The sequence below is a fragment of the Corvus moneduloides genome, chromosome 13 (genome assembly GCF_009650955.1).
Source record: "Corvus moneduloides isolate bCorMon1 chromosome 13, bCorMon1.pri, whole genome shotgun sequence".
Classification (NCBI taxonomy): Eukaryota; Metazoa; Chordata; class Aves; order Passeriformes; family Corvidae; genus Corvus; species Corvus moneduloides.
In genome coordinates this window covers 968,480-992,846 of record NC_045488.1, presented here as the reverse complement: position 1 = coordinate 992,846, position 24,367 = coordinate 968,480, and the positions used below count along the sequence as shown (strand labels likewise).

Sequence of the window (24,367 nt, the reverse complement as noted above, 5' to 3'; positions counted from 1 at the left end):
TCCCCGCCCCCGGCCCCGCTCCTCGCTCCCGGCTCCCCGCCCTCGGCCCCGGCACAGCTCTAGGGATCGGGAATAAGGGACACTGCAGCGGCCGGAGGGGCCCCAGGGGCAGTCCTGACCCAGCACGGAAAACCACCAGAAGCATCAATCGCCTCCCTACAAAGCACTGTAAAGGAATTTCTGTAACGAACTGAGAATAAGGCAAAAATTAACAACTCTGAGTGCATGTAGTAGGTTTAAGGCAGTAACAGCTGCTACATTTAAATAGCCTTTATGAGGAAGAAGATTCGAATAACCACAGTGCCAGGTTTGGGCAGGTGGATTCGTGCCCAGAGACCCACCAGCCCTCCCCACCTGGCACGAGGAGCTTTCACGGCACAAAAGGGAATTAGTGTTTTAGTGAAGTTACTGAAATTTTATTTCAGGAACAGTTAATATTAGGTGACAAAACACCCTAACAGAAATGGGTTACGTTAAACAAAGTATTTTCCCATAAGCACAGCGGTTTATGGCTCACTGCTGCTATCTGGGTGTGTATTTACACATCCTCAGATTTTAACCAACTCCCTTGGCAGTCAACACCGAGCCTGCCATGGAGGCAGAGGGAAACCTGTGACCCTCTGGGGTCTATGCCAGCACACAGCTCATGGGCCACCAACCAACCAAAAACCATCTGAAACAAACCGTACAGTTGTACTTTTATTTGGACATTTTCCAGTGATAGCTATTAGGCTACAGTTTTTATGATGCATACATTTACTAAGTACAACATCAGACACTACAACAGATCAGAGCTCAGGTAATTCTGACAATGTTTTGTTTTTCATCTACGTACCGTAGTGGCATCAAGTGAAAACCTACGTTTAAAGGCTTTTACTCATCGCATGAAGTATCAGCATCTTAAAAAACCCAAGTGTTTGCTCATAGTTTTAGTATGGTATTTGAAATGTGTTCAGTTTAAATCACAAATTACATATAGACCTTCAAATTGCAATTGCTGGTGTTTCCAAGTTGGGAACAAATGTTGCTGGATATCAATCCACTGTCAACAATGAAGCTGATGCTACTTTTTCCTGTGATAGAATAGATTAATCTCATTTAACTGACTTAAGCACTTTTATGTCCCATCTCAGTTTGAAGTGTGAGAAGCAGTTTTTCAAAATTTGGATCGAAGACTGTGTCCTAAACATCAGAATAAAATGATCACTGGAATAAAAATACACCAAACTGAATGAGGTAATTATTGTGCAAAATCTGTAGAATAACTGTATATATTTCTAAGGGGTCATTGACAAGTATTTTTTCCAGCATCTGATAAAATCTATCATCTCAATAGATAATAAATTAAAATATAAAAGATATGTCCACATTAAAAGAGCATAACAATGATTCAAAGGAAAAAAAAGAGTTTTTAAAATAATTCTGCATTATATTCCATGGTTAAAGAGATTTTAGTCCTAAGGTGAAAAGTTATATTATACACTCACACTAAAATTTTACTTCTGAAAAGTGCATGTAAAATACTGCCATGTAAAATGTTAGATGAATTACCAACTACACATCTATTCCAACTCAAAAATATTTTCCTTTAAAACATGTCAAGCAGCATATACTTTTAATGTGATATAAAAGTAATACCAGTCAAACCACTGAGTTTAAGGATGATACCTATAAATTACTAAACACTACTTCTTTTAAGGAAACGATACAATAAGGCTTTTTACAGGTAAACAAACTTAAAAAATAAACAAAAATACATTTAGGCATACATTTTAAACACTAACGCTTAAGTAGTGGATACATTTCCTGATCTACAGTATGAACATACTGTAAAGCCAATTGTTTGTTTTTCAATAGGAAAAAAAAATTGGTAGGTCAGCATGTTCTCATGTATTTTCTTTCCTAACCCTTTACTGGATGTGAAGGCTTTGCCATTACATTCTCACAAGTACAGTACCCCTGACAGTCTGAAAACGACCTTACACCTCATTTGGAGCCAGCTCACAGTAGCCAGAGTTTCAGAAATCAAGTAACATTTGAAAAAGGAGTGTTTGGTATATGATGCACAGGAAAACAATCTAAATCATTTAGCAAAGATCATTCAGAACGTTTTTACAATGCACTATTAAGTTCTTGGAAGTACTGGCATGATCCATCAAACGTAATATGGCAGGAGCATCTTAAATCATACTGACAAAGTTTACATTGTCTTTACTTCCAGTTTTAGCAACCATGCAAACAGCATGTCTGCCTCTCAAGTAACACAAAACTGAAATGTTTCAGTCTGCTTAACAGCAAATCTTACCTCTGTGAATTTGCAGGCAAACAGAGGAGCACCAAATAGTCTAATAGTGTACCTCTAGGTTATTTATCAATATTGTAAAATAAATTAATGTTAACACTATGATGCAGATTATTATAATACATGAAAAATATTGCACAATGCAACTGAGCAATGTGTGTAGCTTTATTTTTATTTATTTTTATTTTTTATTTTTGAGCCACGCACCACAGAACCGGAACCTTAAGCAAGGCCTCCACACTTATGCCTCACATTGTGAAATGTGAATTTTATATAGCAGATCCAAGATGTGTGAGACAGAAAAGCTTTTCCAGTAAAATGTGCAACATTCAAAATAACTCAATTTCTCATTATGCACTCTGATTCCCAACCATTAAATCAGCATGAATCATAGTCAAGTGACAGCATCATAATCAAAACCTACTTAACTTTCTTGTTAGTCAACCCTTCTAAGAATGAGAGCCTGGGGCTACTGCAGAAAGTTTCTATTAAAGTTTTTCCTCTCTTACTCCAGTGTGAAAGAAGACTTTTTTCCTGGTTTTAAGTGGCAAAAAACTGAAAGAGATTATACTCAAAATACACCTTGTCATCTCTGGGGTCTACAAACAAAGAACAACATTAGATGGACTCTATAACCTAAATAAATACTAAAATCATTACTGACTTCTGATCGCTTGCTTCAAGATTCTGTATCTTTAGCTAACTACTTTTAAAAATAACTAAACATATAATTTCCAGTGTGCTACTTGTGCTTAGTTACCATTTTCCTCTACAGGTGTTATTTGATACAATGTGCAAAAATCCAGTTAAAATAACAGACTGCAACAGACTGTAAATAAGTTTGACAACAAAAAATGAAGTATCTTATTTTTAGTGCTTAGTATGATACTGTTGTACATTTAAAACAACAGAATATGCAGCAGCAATTGATTTAGTTTGCTTGGTAAACCACAGTTCTAACAAATGAACACCTAAGTTAGAGCATACAGTGAGCTATAAGACTTATCACTACAATTTATGTCAAACTGACATAAACGAGGAAGTGGTTTAAGAAATAATTTTATATATTGCCAGTTTGTGTTTTTCCATTCCAGTTTTTACAAATTAAATGTAACAGGCTCCCACGTGACTGTGTATTCTACTACAAAATGCCTTACTTTCAAGTCTTCCACGTCCAGGACTGTGACTGTCCCTATTGGTCCCCGCCTATGAGAAGATTACATATGGATTTTAATTTACACTATTTAAATATGTTACTAAAGATCTAAAAATGTCTCTAGACAGCTGATGACACAATTTTTGTCCAAGCCCGATTTCCATACTCTGGGAATGTACGGATCAGTGATGTCCTCACAAATGCAATGACCGAGCACAAGTGCACATCTTTCTCTGAGCCTCCAGCCTGTGGTGCTGCTGTGCTGTTTCCCAGCTACCTTAACTACACATCTGGGCTCAGAGAGGCTTTTGTTCAGAAAACGTGGGTTTGGTGGCTCACTAGGTTTTAACAGGTAAAGGTATCAGGCAACTGGTTCTCCATCTAACACTGACGGGACATCCTTGGGATCAGACACGTGATATGAAGCCCAGGCCCAAGCTGGCTGGGATCTGAATGGTTTCTAAAGCCAGAGAGGATGGATTAAATGGAAAAGTAACAGGAAAGATGTGTTTAGCATCCATGAGCAACTGAGGAGAGTCCTTCCTGTCTCGCAGACGCACCTGCAAAGACAAGAAAGTGATGACATCGGCATTTGGCCACCTGACTGATAACAATCATTTCACAAAGATGATCTGTGCTTACACACTGTGTGTGCAAACACTCACTCTACACTAAGCTCAGCCCACACATTTACAACAACTGTGCCATTAAACTGCAGTTACTTTGATTAGCTGCAGTTCTGCACATCTCCCCCTTACAATGCAATCTGGAAATACTTGGATTCCCTGCAAAGGGAAGACTCTGCCCAGTATCTGGTAACCATCTTTTCAGTAAGTGGAATTACAGCTTTATCTCAGTCCTACCTTCCCAATCTCCCTTGTCCTGCGATACTGTAATTCAATTTCTAACAGACCTGAAAGTTTGTGTTTGTTTTTTTATTCTGCTCTACTGGCTGCTTCGCTTTGGAGTTTTCAAAACTTTTCATTTTCACCAATATATACAAAAACAGAAGGGGTAAATGAAGAACTTTGGTATGGATATAGGCCTCAGTTTTCAAAGCACAGAACTCCACATGCAGACACAGGTCTGAGTAAATTTGCACACATAAATCTTACTGCTTGAAAAGTTGTCATACAAGTGAGTTTACATAGACAAAGATGTATAATTCTCACCTCATACATAGTGACAGGGAAACTAACACTTTTATGTAAGTCAGGAGGCAGTAATGCGTGAGTGCTTAAAACTTTAAGGCTGACATCACCTTTTCAGTGCAGTCAAAAAATTATACCTAAAAAGCATAATTTAATTCATACTCCTGAGCGTATTTCAGGATGCTATTTTGGCTGATCAGAGGTTTTCTTAGAAACAGTCAAATGGGTTTTGGTGAAAAGATACAGACATACCTGTATTGTACGTATAAATGACACCAAGACTCTCTCTTCAAACTCATTAACTGGAGTATACAAATTCAGAACTTTTACAATCTGTGAAGAAGAACAATCACTCTCAGGTTCATTTTACTGATCAATCTACAGATGCATCCATCATTACCAATAAAAGAATTTTAACATTAGCTATTTAAAAAAGAAAACTTTTAAGCGTTATTTTTTGCTTTATTTATTCACGCAGAATTCCATCACCCTGCTCAATGCTACGTTATATAACTGCCTCCTTCAGAACATATGCTCTTTGGAGGTAGCAACTCTAAATTTCTACATACGTGGTGAAAATACCAAATGATGGAAAAATCACTTGGGAAGTGATTGTTTTCCTACCCATCCCCAAAAACATGATGTATTTCTCATCCTAATTTTGACCCTGTTCTTATGACCTTCTGTAGTCATGACCTTCTGTGGTCTTACAACTTTACTGTTTTTCAAGAGAGTGAGCTATTTCTCTAAAAATAGGGCTAAAACCACCAAAGGAAACAACTGTATAACAAAGACATATTATTAAATAATAATATGGGTTAGACTTGTAAAACCCATTAAAAATTCTCTTTGTTTTTTTAACAGTCCCTTTTTTAAAAACCAAAACACTTTGCTAAAAGGTTAAAACACTTTCAAGCACACGGAATTCTACTTCCTATTTAATAGAAAATTAAGTGGTTTTCCAGTAATGTGGACTACTAAGTCAAAATGGCTGTATCAGTGCAACTGCTAGTGCTGACACAACTGTGAAAGAAATGAAGAAATTTCTTCCCTTTCCTGGTGAGAACTGTTCAGTGAGCATCAAAGATGCTTGGGTCCATTTACTCCTGTGCAAGCTCTATACAAATGTATAATGGTTTGAAAAAAGGTGCAAATCTCTGTACAAAATCTAAGCTGTCATAAACAGGAGTCTGCTCACTGAGATCCACTTGGTTCAGCCTTTGAGGCTAATGGGCACAGTAACTTTACACTCTTGTTTGCAGACTCAGAGACAACAGCTCCACTTGAATTGTCCATTAACTTGGCTGGATACCAACTCTGATGGCAGAAAGATCATTTCCTACTATCCGAGGCAGAGCTGTCTGGAGTACAGAGATGTCTTTGAATGAAAACTTTTCTCTAAGGATTTCCACCAACTGAGACTGTGTATGGCACTGCAGCCCACACAACCGACTGAGCTTCCTCTCCTTTGCTCAAAACTTATCTCTAGCATCAGGCTCAAAAGGGTCTGGTCCTTTTTCCACCCCTCCAACTTAATCTGTTTTAGTTGTACTAATGGAAAACGAAGTAAGAAACCTCCAATTTGTGTGTGACAGCAGGCTGGCAGGGATAGCAAACACCAAGAGAGCAGAGAGCTGCTCAGGAGGGGCAGCAGGACACACAATGAGAATTGGCTCACCTGGGCAGTAGTCAGTGCATTGCACATTGAGCAGATGGCTTCTGCATCTTCATCCGTTTTCTTTTTTACTTGCAATAACTGTGCAGCCTGGATGAGGGGTTCCAGAGTTTCCTTAGCCCCACTATTCATCAAATTTTTATCACGTAGCCATTCTTCCAGTTGACTCACATTGTATCTGTACAAAGAGGTAAGAGCATCAGGAACATTAACGTTTGATTATGGATAAATGGAAAGCATGTGCAGTTTCTCTTTCCCAGTGCTGCTTCTTTGTCCTTATGTGTTTTTCCTTCCTGTTATTTTCTCTTCATACTTCTTTCTTCCAATTAATACAGGAATTTTGATTTTCCTAACAGTTAGAAACTATGGTCAAAGATTTCCACTAACTAGTTTTTCCTATTTGTTTCTGTTCCTATTAATTGCATGAATGTGATAAGAAGAAAGACAAATGAGATTTTGTTCATGTTAAAGTACAGTGAGGCTTTGGAAGGTACTTGAGGGACTGGAATGCCCTGGCTAAATTTCCTGACACATGCCACTAAAATCCATTGGACAAGTGATGTGAAATGCAGGAGGTGATTCAGATGGCTTTACCTCAGGATGCAGCAAACTAGTGAGGACAAAGAGGTATCCACTGCACCACCAGGATAGAAAAACACCCAGCAGGATGTTTGCTATTCTTCTCTAAAAGCTGAGAAAGCAATTACCAACATTTCACCTACAGTTCTGATTCCCACTTGATAATGAAACACTTGGTTTGCTTCTACCACATTTCCTTGAATGTCAGGTAGGATTTGACCGAAGTCAACAAAGCTGTTTTTAACCAAATTTCACCAAATCAGTTTAACACCATCTGCACCTGTTTGTGCGTGGAAAAATAAATATTCCAGACACCTCTGTGGTTACACCAAAATGATATTCAGCAATGTCAAGAGCTCAGTAAGATTTCCAGCAGCACATCCAAGAGAAGCGTAAGCAGCTTTCCCACCTTATCTGCATTCCTTTGCTCCACGAGCACATGTCCTTGCGCAGCAGGAGGTTATTGAGCGTCACGGCCCCGATGATGTAGAACATCTGCTTGACCACCTGCTTGATCAGCTCGGGGTCCATTCCATGCTGGCACATCACCGAGTGGAAGGAGTTCAGCTGCCGGATGATGGAGTCCAAGGTGTAGGTGCCTTCATCAGCAATGCTGGACGTTCTCTTCCGCAGCCCTGTTGGCTTCACCCCTGAGACACCTTGGATGGTCTCGTGCTCCAGCATTCCTGAAACTGCATTTGATTGACAACATTATTGTAATGACTGAAAACTGCTGATACACAAGCATATTGTGCAAGACAGCAAAACAGAGAGAGCAGGCTGGGCTTTCTGCTAGCCACAGTTTACCATGATTCCCAGAACTTGTGTGCCCCACTATGCTCCACAAGATCTAAGTTTACAGGGTTTTTAGAAAGATTCCAGCATGTGTGTTTGAAAGGACAGTCTGACTGCAGCTCAGGAAAGTACTTTTTCTCTCCCAGGGTCATATGAGCAGTGGAATCAACAAACCAAGAGCCGTTCCATTCTTCTAAATGTTGTGACTGGAAAGCATCATGAAAATTTCTGTGGGAGTACTGTCTGAACAGAAAATGAGAAGTACTCTTAACAAAAAAACCCCCTCTCTGAACGTTAGCTTTATCACTGCTTGTTATTTAATTCCTCACTGCTGTCCATAATAACAACCAAACATTTTTCTCCATATTCATTTCAATTAAGAGTTCTCATGTAATTAAAGTCTAATTTTCCCATGGGATATTTCCCAACAGACAGGGCAACAAATATCAGATTGTCCTGACAGCTTCTTCCTGCAAATGCCTGACTTATGACAAGCATGAATAAAGTATACCAATTTATTCTGGCACTGCCAGAAGAACCAGTCACAGTTCAGTTCTTCCTCTAATCCAACCTGTCCAGAATAGTCCTTGTCATCTATGAACAGAATGCCACAAGAGCTATTAATGAAACTCTACTGTTTAGAAGGAAATACAAGATACATCTACTGCCACCATCATGATTTTCATTTTGATACTAATGTTGTGAAGCTTAAGGAATTCAACTTTGCCTTACCAATCATTGGTTGCAGAATATTTTCCAACACTCGGACAAGTTGTTGGTAGATCTGAATAGCCAAGTCACTCAGTACTTGTCTGTATTCAGCTAAATCAAAATTAGTGAGGCAGTGTTCATTTTGACGAGGTGTATTATGCTTCATAAACCCCTGAATTAATAAATTAACAGAAATTAATGCTTCAATGGAGCAGAAAAATGTTTTACACAAACCCAGTATTTGCATTTTCTTTCATGCAACTGACAAATAATACCTTTAAAATAAGTTACAGCCCCTCAAAATTTTAGTTTGGGATTTCTTCTTTTTGAGGCTAATGCTAGGATCTGCTTTTCAAGCATGATGCCCACAGCATCTACTTCCTTAACTCAAAACTTCAGGTCTGTGACACAGGAACAAACTCTGCCAGCATTCTGGCAGGCAAGACCCTTCCCTCCCACTCCAGCATAGGCATTCTCACCTGGTCAGTATGGCCAAAAGCCCAATTACGTTTGAAAAAGGAATTAGGCATATCACAGCCTCCAAACATCAACTGGTCTGCCATACTATGGCTAAAAGGCTTCATATGGCCTTTTTGATAGAGTGCAGTGAATCACTGCTAAAAACCATAACTGTAGCAGCCAGATCCTCCTGCTTAATCTGAGCTGGCATTTTTGGGAGCCCAATGTCATCTAGACTCCGGGACCCCAGCCTGCAACAAAGGGAAGCTGGTTCAAATCTTACATCCCTGTGCTTTCCACTGATACCCTCACCATCATTCCAAAAGGTTTAGCCATTTTAAGAGATTTTGACTAGATTTTGGGCTATTACAGGATTTTTTAAAGAGCAGTGCTGACAGCAGTGCTGGAGAACAAGAGAAACCAGAGTAGGAACACTGCTTACCTCTTCTCCACTGTACTGCTTCAAACAGTGCAAAAAGCGGCAGGTGTTCGACAGCCAGAAGGACACGGTTTCAAAGTCATCTCCTCTTTTCTGAGGATAGAAACAAACACAGTTCAGCAAAGACTGATTATTTTATTCGGAGGAATAAAATAATAAAATGCCAGATACACATCTAAACACTTAAAATACGTTTTCCAGTAGATCCTCACTCTGATGTTTTGCAAAACTTTGTATTATAGCAATGGAAGCAAGGGTTTTGGCCAAATGCCATTGAACACCCTCCCTGTTTTCTTTAGTATTTTTCACGAATATGATTTCCCCCACAGATATGATCTTTCTGTGTTTTACAGACCCATCCTAATTGCTCTGTGCAGAAATCAAAGGGCAATGTGATGGTATTCCCAAAATACCAAATGACTCCTGTGAAGAGCCCAGCAGGGAAGACTGGAATGATACAGAGCCAGCAGGAGGAGCAGGGAACAATTCAGTTTTGATGAATGCCACTTACATCATAACCATTTTGGCAGCCTGATATGGAAAACTAAACAAAACAATAAACCCTTCTCACCAAAGAACACAGGATCTAGTATATGCTGAGTAGTTCTAGAGCTCCATAGCATGCACTTCTTTCACTTAAAAATGTTCCAAAATTCCTAAGGATATCTAAGCTCCTGCAGGATTGTTTACCAAGTATTTTTTCAAAACTTGTAGCTTGATTAAAGGCTTGGCTTTTGACACATCTCTCTCATTTAAAAAATAAAAAACCATGTAAGCATAACACATTTATGCCTTAATAATGCCTTCAAGATACACCTGGCCTGAACTCTCCCAGCCAACTCATTGCAAAGACTTTGGGCAGTAACATATTATCATCAGTGTAATCTGCAGGTGAAGCAAATGAGGAATCTGTTAACCAAAACTGCAAATGAAACTGTTTAATTAAGCACTCTGGAGAAGATTAATGAAGACTCACTCTGCAAACTCTGACTACATCCAAAACTTTATAAGATGAGCTTCAGAGGAGGGAGACTATTCAAAACAAAAATAAGGTAGTTCTTTTCACATTAATTCAATGCATCTCTGGTACCATACGGATAAAATGCCAGCAGTGTAATTTGTTGGTTTAACACAGCTCTTGGGGCTTTAGTGGGAGCTCACTGGTCACAAACCCAGAGCCAATTCATTGAAAGCCTCTTCCACATTCTTCTAGCATAAAACCAAAAGCAAATTTTAAATTAACATTTTTTTTTTTACTAACCTAAGCAGACTAACTAACCTTTAACACTTTTTTGATGCCATTGATAGTGGAAGTCAACAACGACCGCACTTTCTGGTCATCATTAAGGTAATCTGCATGGCGCACACACATGAACAAAATATACGCTGGTAGTCCTGGAATCAGGTTGACAGCTACCCCACGTGGTTTCAGCTCTTGGGAAAAACAAACACACATTGTCTTGTTAAGTGTCAAGTCACTGGAAGATGTTATATGAGGTAATTGCAACCTCCCCAGTTAATAGCATGTACATATATAGAATATACATATCTGGCCAGTGAAAACTGAGAGCAAAACTAAGAGCCACTTTCTTGGTAAAAGAAGAGAATAAGAAAACATAACTGCCTGCTAAAAAATATGCAGGCATGTTAATATGTACTATACTCATCAGGAAGGATAATTAGATTACAACAGACATTTAGGAATTGTAGATAAACTGAACACTGTCAAAACCAAAATAAGCTATTCATTTCCTGTGTTCTTATCATTCACTTTTCAGAGTGTATGGGAACAGAGAAGGCCACAAATGAGAAAGATGCTTACCTAAAATAAGATTCTTGACAAGTTTTTGTTCATCCTCCTTCTTGTATTCCAACATCCCTTGGAAGTCCTTTTCTTTCCGTGGAATGTTAACTGGACGAATAGGTTCATCAATGATTTGTCCAGGTGATATGTTCTCCATCTGGCCCACTTCAGACAGAGAATGAAAAGAAATACTACATTTTCCAGTGAAACCAATACATACCAGAGACATTTCTAAGGAAAGTCCTGGCTCCAGCAGGACAGGGGAGGGAATATTAAGAGCAAAACTGAGAAAACTTGTGGGTTGAGAAAAAGGTCCTTTAGTAAGTGAAGGAAAAGGGGTTGGGGGGAGTGGGAAGCAAAGCAAAGGCCATCACTCGTGACAACCCCTCAGCCCAGGGGGACTGATGTCCAGCTAGTCTCTCACAACAGCTATCTCGTGTGCAAAAACCCTCTTGTGGTTCCTGACCTTATGAGGTGCAGCACATGGAATATTCCTTTGGCCAGTCTGGGTCAGCTGTCCTGGCTGTGTGCCCATGTGCCCTCCCACCCCAGCTTACTGAGGGGACAGAGTGGAGAAAAAAGAAAACCTTGACACTGTCCAGCTCTGTTCAGCAGTAGCAAAAACACCAGTGTGTTCCTAGCAGTGTTACAGCCTCAAATCCAAACCACAGCATCACACACGCTGCTCTGATGAAAGTTAACTCCATCCCAGTCAGACCTACTGCATCTTTCTAAGTTAATTAGGCAATAAACACAGACAAAACTGTGTTTCAGACACGTTTTCCCACTCTGTATTATTTGTGAACGTTACTGCGACCTTGTCCAGAGCAGTAACTGAATAAGACTGAAAGGCATTTCACAAAGACCACCTAGTTTGAGTAAGTAACCTTCACATTCAAAGGAAAACTGGGTAAATAATTTTTGCCTGTTCATATTTAGTACGGCTTTTCTCTTGATAAACAATAAAGAATTGTGTCTTAGAGTACACAAACAGTGCAGGAAACATTCCTTTATGTTTGAATACTTTCTGCCTTCAGAGAGACATCAATTTCCTCTTCTCATCTTCTAAACAAATCTTCTAAAGGTTCATAAAGAACACACAGAGCCCTGGGCATACGTCGTGTTTCTGCAATCAACCGAGGCTAAAGCTACTGAAGACCTCAGGCCCTCACAACTGCTAAAACAGATGCATATGATGACAATCAGACCACAAAAAGTAAACCAAAATCTTTCTCTCAAAATATGAAAGTACCTTCGAGTTCACCGATCTTCTTAGCAAAAACTTTCAACTGTTTCTTTAACTTGCGAACAGTTTTGTCCTGCTTTTCCAGCTGCTCCATTAAATCCTGTAAATTGAAATAAGGGAAAGATTAAGAAATGAGAACAATCCTGTACCATGTGACAGAGACAAAAACAGTGCTGTTAGAGTTACAAGGCAGTGAGGAAAGCTGAACAGAAGTGCCATCCTCTGGCCGAGGGTTGCAAGCCGGTACACTGCCTAGAACACAAGCCAAATATTGCAAATATTATTAAGTTATGTGCAGCATGACAAAGGCAAAGCTCTTAGCCAGGTAGATTCTGCAGACACTCAGAACAAGGTCAGTTCTTACAGCAGAAGACATTTTGCTGCAAAAACATCTCCCTAATGCTTCCTCCCTGCTCTTCCAAATGCCTCACAGAAATTATTTCCTTTGTTATTTAACAGCTATCCTGTATTTCTCCATCATTTATTCTTGCCTTCAGGACTTACGCCTTATTCAGACCTCTCCATGTTATGAGATGATAAGAAAGAGATCCCTAGAAAGACCATAACTTGCACTCAAATTTACCAACTCTAACATCCAAACACCATTTCTTGTGTTGCTCTGTTATCTCCCTTGCTGTCATCACAGTTCCTTACACTAAAACTGGTTTCTTACATGTTTTTATTCTGTACCCGAGTAACATTTAGCACCTAAAAGTCCTATTATTTTAATAAACCGTATTTTGCCTTCAAAGGAACACTCCCCAGAAATCTATCTTCAAATAATCCTGTGACATATTTGTTGTAGTACATTCATAAAATAATAGTTTAATTAAAAAAGGGAAAGTCTTTCCAAAGGAAGCAAAACCTTAAGCTCAAACAACCCAAAAGCCATTCCAGATTAAGTGTTGGAAAGCAGCTTAGAAGAAAAATTTCCTAAGCATGAGGATTCTTCATGGCACTGGTAAGAACATAAGGGACCATGAACTCCCTGCATCAAAAGCATCATGTGGAAACTACACCTCTTCTGAAAAATTTTAATGCAGCTTGGGCAACAACTTAGAATTACTACTTGATTAAGTAGTAGAAGAGTTTACAAGCTGATATAATTCACTTGAGCAGTAAGATATTAGGCCTGCTGACAGAACAGCATCGAGGCCATGCTTCACATCCAAAGCAGTGTTCAATTTTACAACCGAAGTCCTGTTAATAACACTACATACTTGTCAGATAAAACAATTTCTCCTGAAATTAATAAAAAGATACATGTAAGTCCAACAGACTGTTTCAAGTGTATCAGGGAAGGGATGATTTCAGAACAACCTCAATGTGAGGATGAATAAAGTTTTATATGGTTCCTATAAACAAATTTAAGGGATCTCACGTCTCATTAAGATCTGTAAACTCATGAATTACATTCTTTCAAGCTCACAAATGGTGCTGTCTTTAATTACTATGGAAATATTATTTCCAATGTCATCCTTCATATTTTCCATTTCTGAAAAACAATGAAGTAAGAACAAATTCAGGCTATGACTGGATTGCTGGCATTATTCACCTCGGTAAGGACCTGTATGATCAGTCCTCTACTTTGCTGAACTGAATCTGAATGTATCAAAGTTTTAAACCGAAGAGTAGTTTTGAAAATTGAGCATCTTTTGCATCATGTGCCTCTTTTCCAGGGCAGTGTTAAGTAGTGTTCAAAAAGAAACAGCTCTGCTCACAGTGCAAGGCTTGTATTAGTAACAAAACTGTGCATCAGAAAGAAACAGACTGCACAAAGGACACTAACAAAAAAAGCAGTGAAGGAAGTAATTGGCACCGTGAAGCTCTCTGCAGGGGGATTTCCTCTGAAAGGGAGAAAAGGAGACAGCCTGCTTTTCAATTAGTGCTTCAGAAATAGAAATAGACAACAGAGAAACAGGATTCAAGTGAACTACATACAATCATCCTCTTGTAAAGGGAAATCCGGTACAACTGATACTTCTTGGGGTCATCTGCATACAACTCCTCAAAAAACTGCAAAAATAGGGACAGGATTGGTTTTCTCCCTCCCTTTGAGACACTGAAACTCCAGTGAGCACTGTATAGATTAAATCAGAATACAACAAGATCAAGAATCTCCTATTTTTAGGCAGTCTGGGCCTTAGTTGTGTTCAAGCCAGCACCTCCCAGAGAGAAGCTGATGTAGATGAGTTGCAGAACAGTCAGATCTTTTAAAAATGGGATGTACTAGGACTGTGAAAGCATGGAATACAACCTTTGTGAGAACAGGGACAGGACATTTTCTTATGCTAATCACGATGGGATTGCAGGGAACACTACAATTCTGACAGGGCATCTGGAAAGCCTGCACATTGTTTCCACTCCAGGGCTAGCAGTGGAACTGAAACATACACCCAGCTTGGAGTGGACTTGCAATACTCAGACATCTGAAGTGAAATACTAGGGGATGAGTCTATATTTAACAAGTAAAATTACATTAAATGTATTTGAAAACAAAGAGAACTCCTCTGGGATATAATTACATGACTGTGTGTGTTGTCTTGGGAACACAGAATGTGATGAGTAGGTTTCTGGGGGGAAAAATGGCTAAAAATCGTAACATATGACTAAGCAGCAGGAGGAAGCTGCTGGGACAGAAACATTCACCATCTACCTTTGCCAGTGAGAGACTGCTGCTGCTGAGGCAAACTTACACTTTTAGCCAGTTCTCCAACATCTATCAGCTGAATTATCTGATACTTTCATCAAAATCTTTGGTATTAAAACAAGAACCCAACAGTGCTTAGTTCTGTCATGTACATAAGCAGGAGGCACTACACTTTGGCTTGTCTGGAGGACGCAATGACACTCACAGCTAGGATTTTTCTGGCTAAAGTAACATGTTTCCCTTTACCAACAACAAGCCAATCATATTCCAACACTGGTCTCTTTGGAAGATTTACCCAGAAATTAAGTAGCCCACACAGGATGAACACACTCCTTCATGGAAGAAGGTAGGGAGTTCTGCCCAATCCTTCCTTCACACAAAGATGTTGTGCAGTACACACAGCATACCAATTATTGCCTAAGTGACTTCTAACCAAGTTTCTTTTTATGGAACTATTTCTTTTTTCAAAACCTACTGAATGGCTGGAGCTTGTAACACAGTGGATTATCTGTGTAGCTTCAGGCAGGGAGGAGACAAATGGGAAGATAAATTATGTTAAGTAATTAAAGAATTACATCAGAGTTTTTCAACAAAATAAACAACCATATTTCAGAGGAAACACCACTCCTTGGCACCAATAGTTTTTATGACTCCCTGGATATCAACATTCTATTTAGCCTTGACTGAACTCATCAGTTGAAAGCTGGGATCCGCAAACTTCCTCCATGCCCCAAACTTCAAATCAATTTCCTGAAACTTTATTACTTCACGAGCAGCCACAAGCCTCTCTCTCCCATTAGTAGCTTACACTCAAGAAAACCACTACCCTCGTGCAATTTCTTTTGCAGGAAGCTGCCATCTGGAAAGTGATAAGAACCTCCAGGTGTGGCAGGTCTGTAAGTCCCCTGACCTGCTCCCGCAGCATCACCTCTCTTACCAAGTTCTCATTCGTCAGCCGGGTGATCTCATGCTGCAGACTGGCTTCAATGCGGGCCTCTGGGGGCAGCTGCAGGTTCTGTGCCAGGAGCTGCTGCTGCCGATTGTTTTCTTCCTTCAGACCCTGGATCTCACCTCGCAGTGATTCCAGCTCATTCTCGTGGCTCTTCTTCTGCGACTGAAGCTGAGACTCCAGCAGCCTGAGGAGGTTGAGCAACAGCTTGTGTGAACACACATAGAAAGTTACATGCCCAGTTCTCAGAGGGAGTGTAAAGCTTTAGCTGCTGCTCAGGAACAATTAGCCATGGCTTGCAAAGGAAAATGAAAAAGGCAGAGTAGTCTTTAAACCCTTCAGTATGCCTTCTAATTAAATTAAGCTTGCATGATCAAAAAGTGAAGAGAGAGAAGCTAATTGTGACACTGCTTTGCGTTTCCTTTGATTGAACACATACAGTACACAGTGCCACTGTGGCAATAAATGTAAAGCTACGTCTTCACAGATTGACCGAAGGGGCTTTAAAGAGGTTTTACCTCTCAACAAATCAAATAACCTAAGATGAAGATGACGCTATGTTCTCTTAAGTTAGCACCTTGCAATATTAACAATGGAAAATATTTTTAGAGTTAACTTTTGCAGTCAGAAACCATTTAATTGCAAATGCACATAAATAATCTCTAATTTTACATTAAACCCAACATTTTTCAGAGGGCTGTCCTTAATGCAGGGAAGGTCAACAACAGAACCAAACTCAGGACTGAAATCCAGGGGCTTTATTCTCACCGCTAACTCGTTCCTTCCCCTTGGGCACATCACATCTCAAATGCTTCTCACTGTGAAGTGGGGATAACATGTACCAGCCTCCTGCCAGGCAGTGCTGGGGGATCTGCTCCTGCTTGCAGGGCACTCTCCAAGTGCTCTGACTCATAATTTTGTACATACACAGGAAATGACAATACCAGTGACTACCAGTGTTCAATTAGACAATATTTCAGGGTTTAAATATGCATAAGGCAGGAACATTTATTAGTAACCAGACTGATGAAGCACGCAAGGGCAAACAGTCATTTAGCTGCAGTGCTCTGCCATTTAATATAAAGCTTCTTGCCTCTACAGTGCCAGGACAAGAGGCAAGAGGCACAGAGCAAACCAACTCCCATCCTGCTCTGCGGAACACTTGCTCGAAGTTAGATCTTCACAGGTTTACAATGTTAGGGGTAGAATGTGTTAGCACCAGGAAAGGAAAGACTTTAGTTAGAGGCAGTCATTGCAAAATACCACCTTCTGCAGTTACTGCTACCAAATGCATACACTGAAGAACATCAGCAGTGCTGAGCTACTGAATTCGTTGTCAGGGCAGGACTGGGAACCATTCTGGCAGTCAGGGACACAGACGAGCACACGGGGCCAGAGCTGCGCTTCCTGACAAGGAGACTCTTGCCTGCCCCACGACCAGCACAGCCCTTGCAGAGACCACAGTGATCCCACTGAGGCTTCAACAGCACCATGAGGAACTAAAGATTACTCCTCTTTCTTGGTTATTTTGTGACTTACATTTTGAATCTGGCATGGAGAGACATGGGAGAAGAATGTTTCATTTACTGAACTTGAGACACAAGGAGAGTACCCATTTCAGTTTGAAATTTTAAGAGTTCACTGAGCTACTTAAACATCAGTTTTATAATTACTAAAATGATTGCACTTCTTTAGGCTGAAAAACTGTAAGGAACATCAATTTTGAAACCTGGTGTAAAGGCACACAAATAGTACATGGCTACAAATATTCTCCAGCTGTTGAGCTTCTGGTATTTTACAACCTATTTTTGTGCAAGGATTCTTATGAATTATGTATAGGCTGTTGCGCCACCTTAACTTTTTAAATGATTAAACCTGACAAGTAGAAAACTTCGGGGACCAGGTTTGAGGGAACCTTAATTTGTATATTTCTGTTGAATTTTTTACTAACTGTTAAAGCAATAGAAGTACTGTAGCTAAAGCAAACCCATAGCAAGGGGCACAGTTAGCTAGGAAAGAAGATGCAAATGAAGAAAAAAAAAACCATTCTGAGAAGTCTGGTAACCTGTTGGCTTGTTTTAACCCTTCATAAGCCAGCCAAAGTTCTCCGTCCTCATTCAGCATATGATAGTCCTGGGGAGATTGCCTTTCAAGAAAGGTGTTTAAAAAAATACAAGAGATAGATGTGATGGTGCTGAGGTGACATGGTAAGGACATTACACACTACATTACAGTTACTACAAAAGAGAAACAAAAAACGCTCTAAAACAACCTAGCAAATGACTTTCTTGTTTATGTGTTTTTCTTCTCAATGATGCAATTCAGCTCTCAGTGACAGCCCAGCTGGTTACAGCATTCTGTGCTGTCACATTAAATGCATTGCCACAGAGTATGTGACCACTGCAGTTCAGAGGGTGACCAACCAGCCTGGGGAATGCACCCAGGCTGGGCCACGCAGCAATTAGAGGCTAAGAAGATGGAAATCCAGAAAGCTTGATTTTACATTTCCCCATTATTTCCAAATCCTTTCAAATATTGCACACAACAATTTTACTAATGAAATCAAATTATAACCCCAGCTATGAGCGTTCTCTGGACATAAATGGGTGGAACTTACTGAACACTTTACACAGTGTGTCACAGCAGACCCCAACTGATCACAAAGTAAAGAAAGAACTTGTACCTGTTTGTTTCCTTCAGTCCAATATATGCCTGTGCTATTTCTCCTTTGTCTTTCATCTTTTGTACATCCTCCAAGAGGATTGTAGCATCTGTCATTGTATTCTGGAAAAAGAATGATAATTTCCAGTAAATTTAACAACGTAACTGCTCCTTGAATCCATGTTTTCTTCATGTGGAACACTAATCCTTGAGTAGCCACATTATATTAGTATGGGTACGGGAGCAAGAGGTTGGTCCATAATTTCAATGTCCCTTTGATTCATCTTTTAGAATAAATGCATACAAAATGGTCAAATATTGGTCTGTCTAGTAAGTGGGTACATATGTTAATCTCCTTCCATTTGTTCATCACATAAAAGGAATAAAATTAATTTCAGGAAATACTGATTTTGCATTTTATTCAAATTACCAGGAACAGCTGCTAATACTGAAACTGAAGCAGCATTGTTTTGCCAGCTTAATTCTAAAAATGTTTCTTAAACATAGCATTACATGGAGTCTTTCAAATCTCATAAATAAGAACTATTTCTCACTCATATCTGTCAAAGCAGGAAAGAATTTACAAGGGCTTGAGATTTTCTAATTTAGATAGCATCACAGTACGATTTTGTTTGAATGTTTACTATGGCACTTTTGCTTTTACTTCAGTAAAACTTGAAATACTTTATAATAGATGTTTACAGTCATCTCAGCCAGTCTGATCTGAGCCATTGCCATGGAGCATCACAGGACTTTAATGAACATAAGAGATGGAATTCTGACCTTCTGACTTTCAAAACAAGCAGATGCTGTTTTCAAGAGCACAATTTTGCAAAGTATTTACAGCAACAACTTTGTGGACATAAGTGTTGGAACCAAGGTCTCTATGTCTAGTATGATTTGTGTTATCTAATATGAAAAACAATAAAATATGTGAGCTCCTTAAAGAATTATTCCCAACATCCTTATGACATCTTTGACGTTTTTCTACTATTAATTTACTACAGAGTGAAACTGCTGTATCTCACCTGCCAAGCTTTAGCAGTCTGAACATCTATCATTTAGAGTCAGCTCAGTTTCTTACACTCTTACATGTATTCAATGGCATGTTCTAATCAAACATTCAGCAATTTCTGTCCAGTATCTACAGATGACAATGTGAGTCCACAATATTTGTTGCTTGCTGAGGACAGAAAACACTCTAAAGTAAGGTACTTCTTCATACCACAGACCTTTAGTTTGTTGTGAAATGTATGGGTTTTGCAAGTTAACAGAGGTCTGATCCCTGGATCACAGGGCTCCCCGGATCACTGTCCTTACCCCTCAACCATACTCAGCAAGAAACATGATGGAGCTGACTAGACCAATACCTAAATCTTTTCTTTCATGTTCAGGTTGTCATAAACCAGCACTTCAAAACTGTTAAATCTGCTTGTCTTGAATGAACTTGTTTCTCTGTGCGGAGCATGAAGATGGGGATGCAGAGGACATGCAATTATGAGAACAGTTTTTCAAAAATACCACGGCGAAGTGCAAGAACAAATACATTTAGGTTATTTAAGAGGCAGGGAAATGACAGCTCAATACTGTTGAGGGTTATTTTAGCATTTAGGAAGTTCTGGTTTGTAACTGTAGAAGAAAACATGTACCTTATCCTCCTGGCAAACAAATTGGTAGGCAAGAAAGAAGAAAAACAAAACATTAAAAAAAAAAAAAAAAATCTATCTGTGCTGCAGCTGCTCAACCTAACAAGCAGAAGCTGTCTGCAAACTGGCTGCTGGCCATCCCACAGGCCACCTTCTGATTTCCCCCATACTCAAAGCCGCTGTAAAATCAACACTTCCATCCCACCACTGCTGAGAATGTGTCATTTAAGGATTCACTACTCAAGTATTTCTTTACAATGTTCTAAATACTACAGAATAAATGTATTTTGTTTTCTTTAGAGTCAAACATTTAAAACAAGACTTAAAACATCTTCATGCATCACAGACTTTCAGTGTATTTACCCAGGACAAATATAGGTGTAACTTTGCAGCAGCAAAGGAAAGAGGACATATCTGTTCATTCCTTGCTGCAGTTATGAAACAAGAGAGAGTTCAGTGGAAATTAGTTCCTTGATTCACATTATACCTTTTCAGGTTGAATGATTCTTATTTTCAAAGCTGTTACTTCCCTAACTATGTCATCAGAGTCAGAGGGTTTTAGAGGAGGTGCATTTCAGTGGTCGTACTCTTCTTTCTATAAAAGCACATAGCACCTATCAAGCAGTAATATGGAATTTCCATATCTTCACAGGTAATCTTTATGAAATGTTACTGATTTGCAATCATACAGATGTAGAAGAAATTGTTCCTTGTACTGAACTATTAATTAACAGGTATTGCTGAGAATTCCTTTAAATTTTCCAAACTACACACTAGAGACACGATACTGTACTGCACCTTTGGTGCAGCCTGTACATCCCTGCATGAGTGCTGGTAGAAAAACCCCAGACTGGTTTATTAATACCACCCCCTAATTCAGACTGCTGTGATTTGTGCACTAATGATGGATCAGTGGATTACACTTAGAAAGGCTTTCAAACCTGGACTATTTTTTCCAGCCATGTCAAGCACACTGTTAATCAATAAAGCGTGCCAGCGCTGCAGTGTGAGTCTCGTACACAGTGCACCTGCTCAGTGTGGTTTACCTTGGGCTGAATGGCCTCTTTCTGGCTCACCAGCTGAGACCTCAGGATGAGAACTTCTTCCTTGCGAACTTCAAGCTCTTCACTGACCGAGGTCAGCTGGTCCAGGAGGACTCTGTATGCTGGGGCACCAGGAGCAGTCACCTCTGGAGCTCGTGTCTCTGTGAGGGCCTTCTGCAGCTCATTCAATTCATTCTTCAGTTTTTTATTCTCAGATTCAAGTTCTTGACGCTGCAAGAAACAGGGACAATTCTGTCACCCAGCAGCACTGCAACATGTCTGTAACCCACACACTGCAGGTAGAAATGGTAAAAATGATGACTAACTGCAAGAAATCCATCAGTCTCTCCTGTATCCCTGGCCTCCTGACTATGGTCAATAGTGTCTGGGAGGATTTCACTAACAGGATTAACCTTTTGTCTGAAGTGCAAAACCAGAACACACACACACGAATCAGACAGGTTGATGGGAAAAAGAATTGCCAATCTTTTTTTCCCTCTTGTTCTCCTCTTTGCAAAAAAATATTAAGTTCACAACAAATAGTGGTCAGCAGGCTAAGAAAATTCTGCATCACTATTAGGAAATATTTTTAGTTTTAGTGGTCCAAGATATGCAGTAATTTAGATAATGCTTTTGAAAAAGAAGACTACATTTATCACTGTATTTTTGCTCAAATTAACTTGCAAGCTGTACTAAGTGTTTAACAGAGAACTCCCCCTGCTTTAGAGGATTTTTTTGTTCTGCAGCCCCAGCCACACATACTACACCTCAAGAAGAGCAGTCCTACAATGAAATGACTGCTGGGGAATATTTGTTCTAGTTTCTCCAGCTACTATTTGGAAACAGGAGAGCTGATGAAATTTTCTATGCCAGCACATAAAATTGATGCAAGAGCTTCACTAGCAAATAACAGAAACCTCTGTTTTAGCATTACCTTGAGCGACTCATACTCCAACTCTGCACCTCTTATTGGAGGCCTTTCTTCCTCCTACGAAAGAATACAGACAAGTGTGAAAACTAAAAATCCTTCACTGAGGTAGGAAAACAAAAGGGAACTGAAATTATTTTCCTATAAAACTGTAAAACACTCATTTCTGGTACTGCTAACTGCTGTAGTTTGAATATTGGCGTTGTCTCCTTTACTTCTGAGTTTATGACACATAATTGCTTGATATAAATAAAATCACATACTGTCACTGGCAACAAAACAGAGCAGCATGAATTCCAGCATGCTAAAGAAATTCACTGGTAGAAACGTAATAAGAAACAATTGCCAAAACTGGTTTCATAATTTTCTAAGAACTTAAGGAGACCAAACCAGGAGAATTTAAATTACAATCAGCTAAACGTGTCTAAGCCCAGTGCATCCTGGTTGAAACACTTCTTCTTCTGCCTAAAATGAACAATTACTTATTCTCCCCATCATTTAAGTAGATTTCCTTACGGCTATTCCTTAATAAAAACAGCCTTTCAGCCTTTTCTTTCTTTTCAAGTGAAGTCCCAAGCACTTTTTGTTACTGTTGTCTTCCATCGGAGGATCTCAAGGGCCTCAGAAAACTAAATAACCAGTCCCTAGAACTAAGCAAAGGTATAAAACTTGTCATTAAGTAAAGCAAGTGCTAGAGGAAGATAAAGATTTAGTGAAAGCCAGTCAGCATTCACAGAGCTACTGTTTCACAAGAGGGGACACTGTGGTGTCAGCATTTGATCAGCTGCAAAGAGTCCACCTTAGCTTTAGCACGGAGAGCCTGTTCTTCCTTTCTGTCCAGTTCATCCTGCAGGGATTGCTTTTCTTGCTCCAGTTCTGAAACCCGTTTCTGCAGCTTGAGGAACAGAGACATATCCAGCGGTGCTTTTTTCTCACTAGGCTCCTGCTTTAGAAAGAACAGAGGGAAGTCAAGAAGTATTCCCCTTCCACAGCACAAGGAAGCACAACAGTGAGTAAAGATGGGAAACAGACTGGGGAAAGAGAGGAACACAGAAATGTTACTCGATTCTGAGAGTTGACTATCTAAAATATTTCATCAGCTATCAAACACTATTTTAAAAAAGGATTTACTAGTACAAAATGGTTCTAAGCCTAAAGCCTAGCAAAAGAAAGCACTTAGAGACTACCTAGCAGACAAGAGGTCTATAGCTAAGCATACCTTATATTCTTATTTGTTTGAAGGAGGGAAAGTAGAAAAAAGAAAAAGTTTGTGGTTAGACTCACCTGGAAACAACTGTAAGGGCTTTTTTGTTCACTGGTTTAGTTTTCAATTATTTCTATAATAAGTTCTTCAGCTAAAGAGAAATCTCTCTGGTGATCTGCAGGTTAATTTAGTGGGATGTGATACAAAAAATAGGTACCAGAAGATATTATTTTATGCCTTTTTCCTCTTATTGTGCTAATTATACAGACTGTTCTGAGTCTAATTCCCTGGCTTCTTCACTATTTTCTGGGCAAGGACCAGTGTTTGCAATCTGAAGGTGCTTTAGAAACTGCCCATCAGCGTTTTTGTACTTTATGTACCGAGAAGATCAAAGTATTTACTATGAACTGTACCATAAAATTTTAAAGCCTAAAAAAGGAACTAGAAAATTAATATTAATGACTGTAGCAGACAAGCAAGCACAGCCATTTCCACTTCATCTCCTTTTACTGTTGAGGGGAAGAGTCATAAACCACACCAACAGATCAGGAAAAATGAAACAGACTTTTGAGTTTTCTGGCTTTACTGGTTTGCCTTGAGGTGGGCCCTGTTTTTTAATGTGGTTTTGTATAATTAAGCTATATTGTTAGTCTAGAGTCGAACTGGGGCTTGCAATGTTAAGGGGTTAAACAAATACAGTGCTGCATTCATTCACACTCTTGTGTGAGTTCATTTTTTCATTTCTATTCTAAAACCCAAACCTGGCTCTCAAACAGCAATTCAGTAAGTCTATCAGCCAAAGGAAAAGATGGCATTTGGCTCATATGTGAAATCCAATCACATGTAGTTGCACTGTCCTCCTGATTATCCATGAGTGTAGGAGCATCATCCTGAAACCATTATGCAAGGTGAAAAACATAAGTGGGAGGGCAAATTACGAAAGAGTGCGCAGAGAGGCTGTGCCAGCCC

General features: G+C 39.4%; 1 protein-coding gene across 17 annotated transcripts in view; it reads right to left on the bottom strand.

Moving 5' to 3' along the window:
* Positions 1-674: 674 nt before the first annotated feature.
* Positions 675-24,367, bottom strand: part of MYO5A (myosin VA) — a 98,667-nt gene continuing 74,974 nt past the window's right edge. For 4 of the 17 annotated variants that reach the window (XM_032122410.1, XM_032122394.1, XM_032122396.1 and 1 more), the window contains 17 exons: positions 22,994-23,140; positions 22,201-22,254; positions 21,270-21,497; positions 20,227-20,235; positions 18,600-18,700; positions 17,982-18,062; positions 15,905-16,103; positions 14,259-14,333; positions 12,324-12,417; positions 11,090-11,236; positions 10,547-10,701; positions 9,271-9,360; positions 8,391-8,541; positions 7,273-7,555; positions 6,288-6,462; positions 4,862-4,942; positions 675-4,018 (listed from right to left, as the gene is read on the bottom strand). In XM_032122410.1, the coding sequence (XP_031978301.1) occupies positions 3,866-4,018; positions 4,862-4,942; positions 6,288-6,462; positions 7,273-7,555; positions 8,391-8,541; positions 9,271-9,360; positions 10,547-10,701; positions 11,090-11,236; positions 12,324-12,417; positions 14,259-14,333; positions 15,905-16,103; positions 17,982-18,062; positions 18,600-18,700; positions 20,227-20,235; positions 21,270-21,497; positions 22,201-22,254; positions 22,994-23,140 (2,223 nt within the window). In that variant the 3' untranslated portion in view covers positions 675-3,865. The remainder of the gene's footprint in view (positions 4,019-4,861; positions 4,943-6,287; positions 6,463-7,272; positions 7,556-8,390; positions 8,542-9,270; positions 9,361-10,546; positions 10,702-11,089; positions 11,237-12,323; positions 12,418-14,258; positions 14,334-15,904; positions 16,104-17,981; positions 18,063-18,599; positions 18,701-20,226; positions 20,236-21,269; positions 21,498-22,200; positions 22,255-22,993; positions 23,141-24,367) is intronic. The other 13 variants (XM_032122406.1, XM_032122407.1, XM_032122408.1 and 10 more) reach the window with 11 other exon arrangements.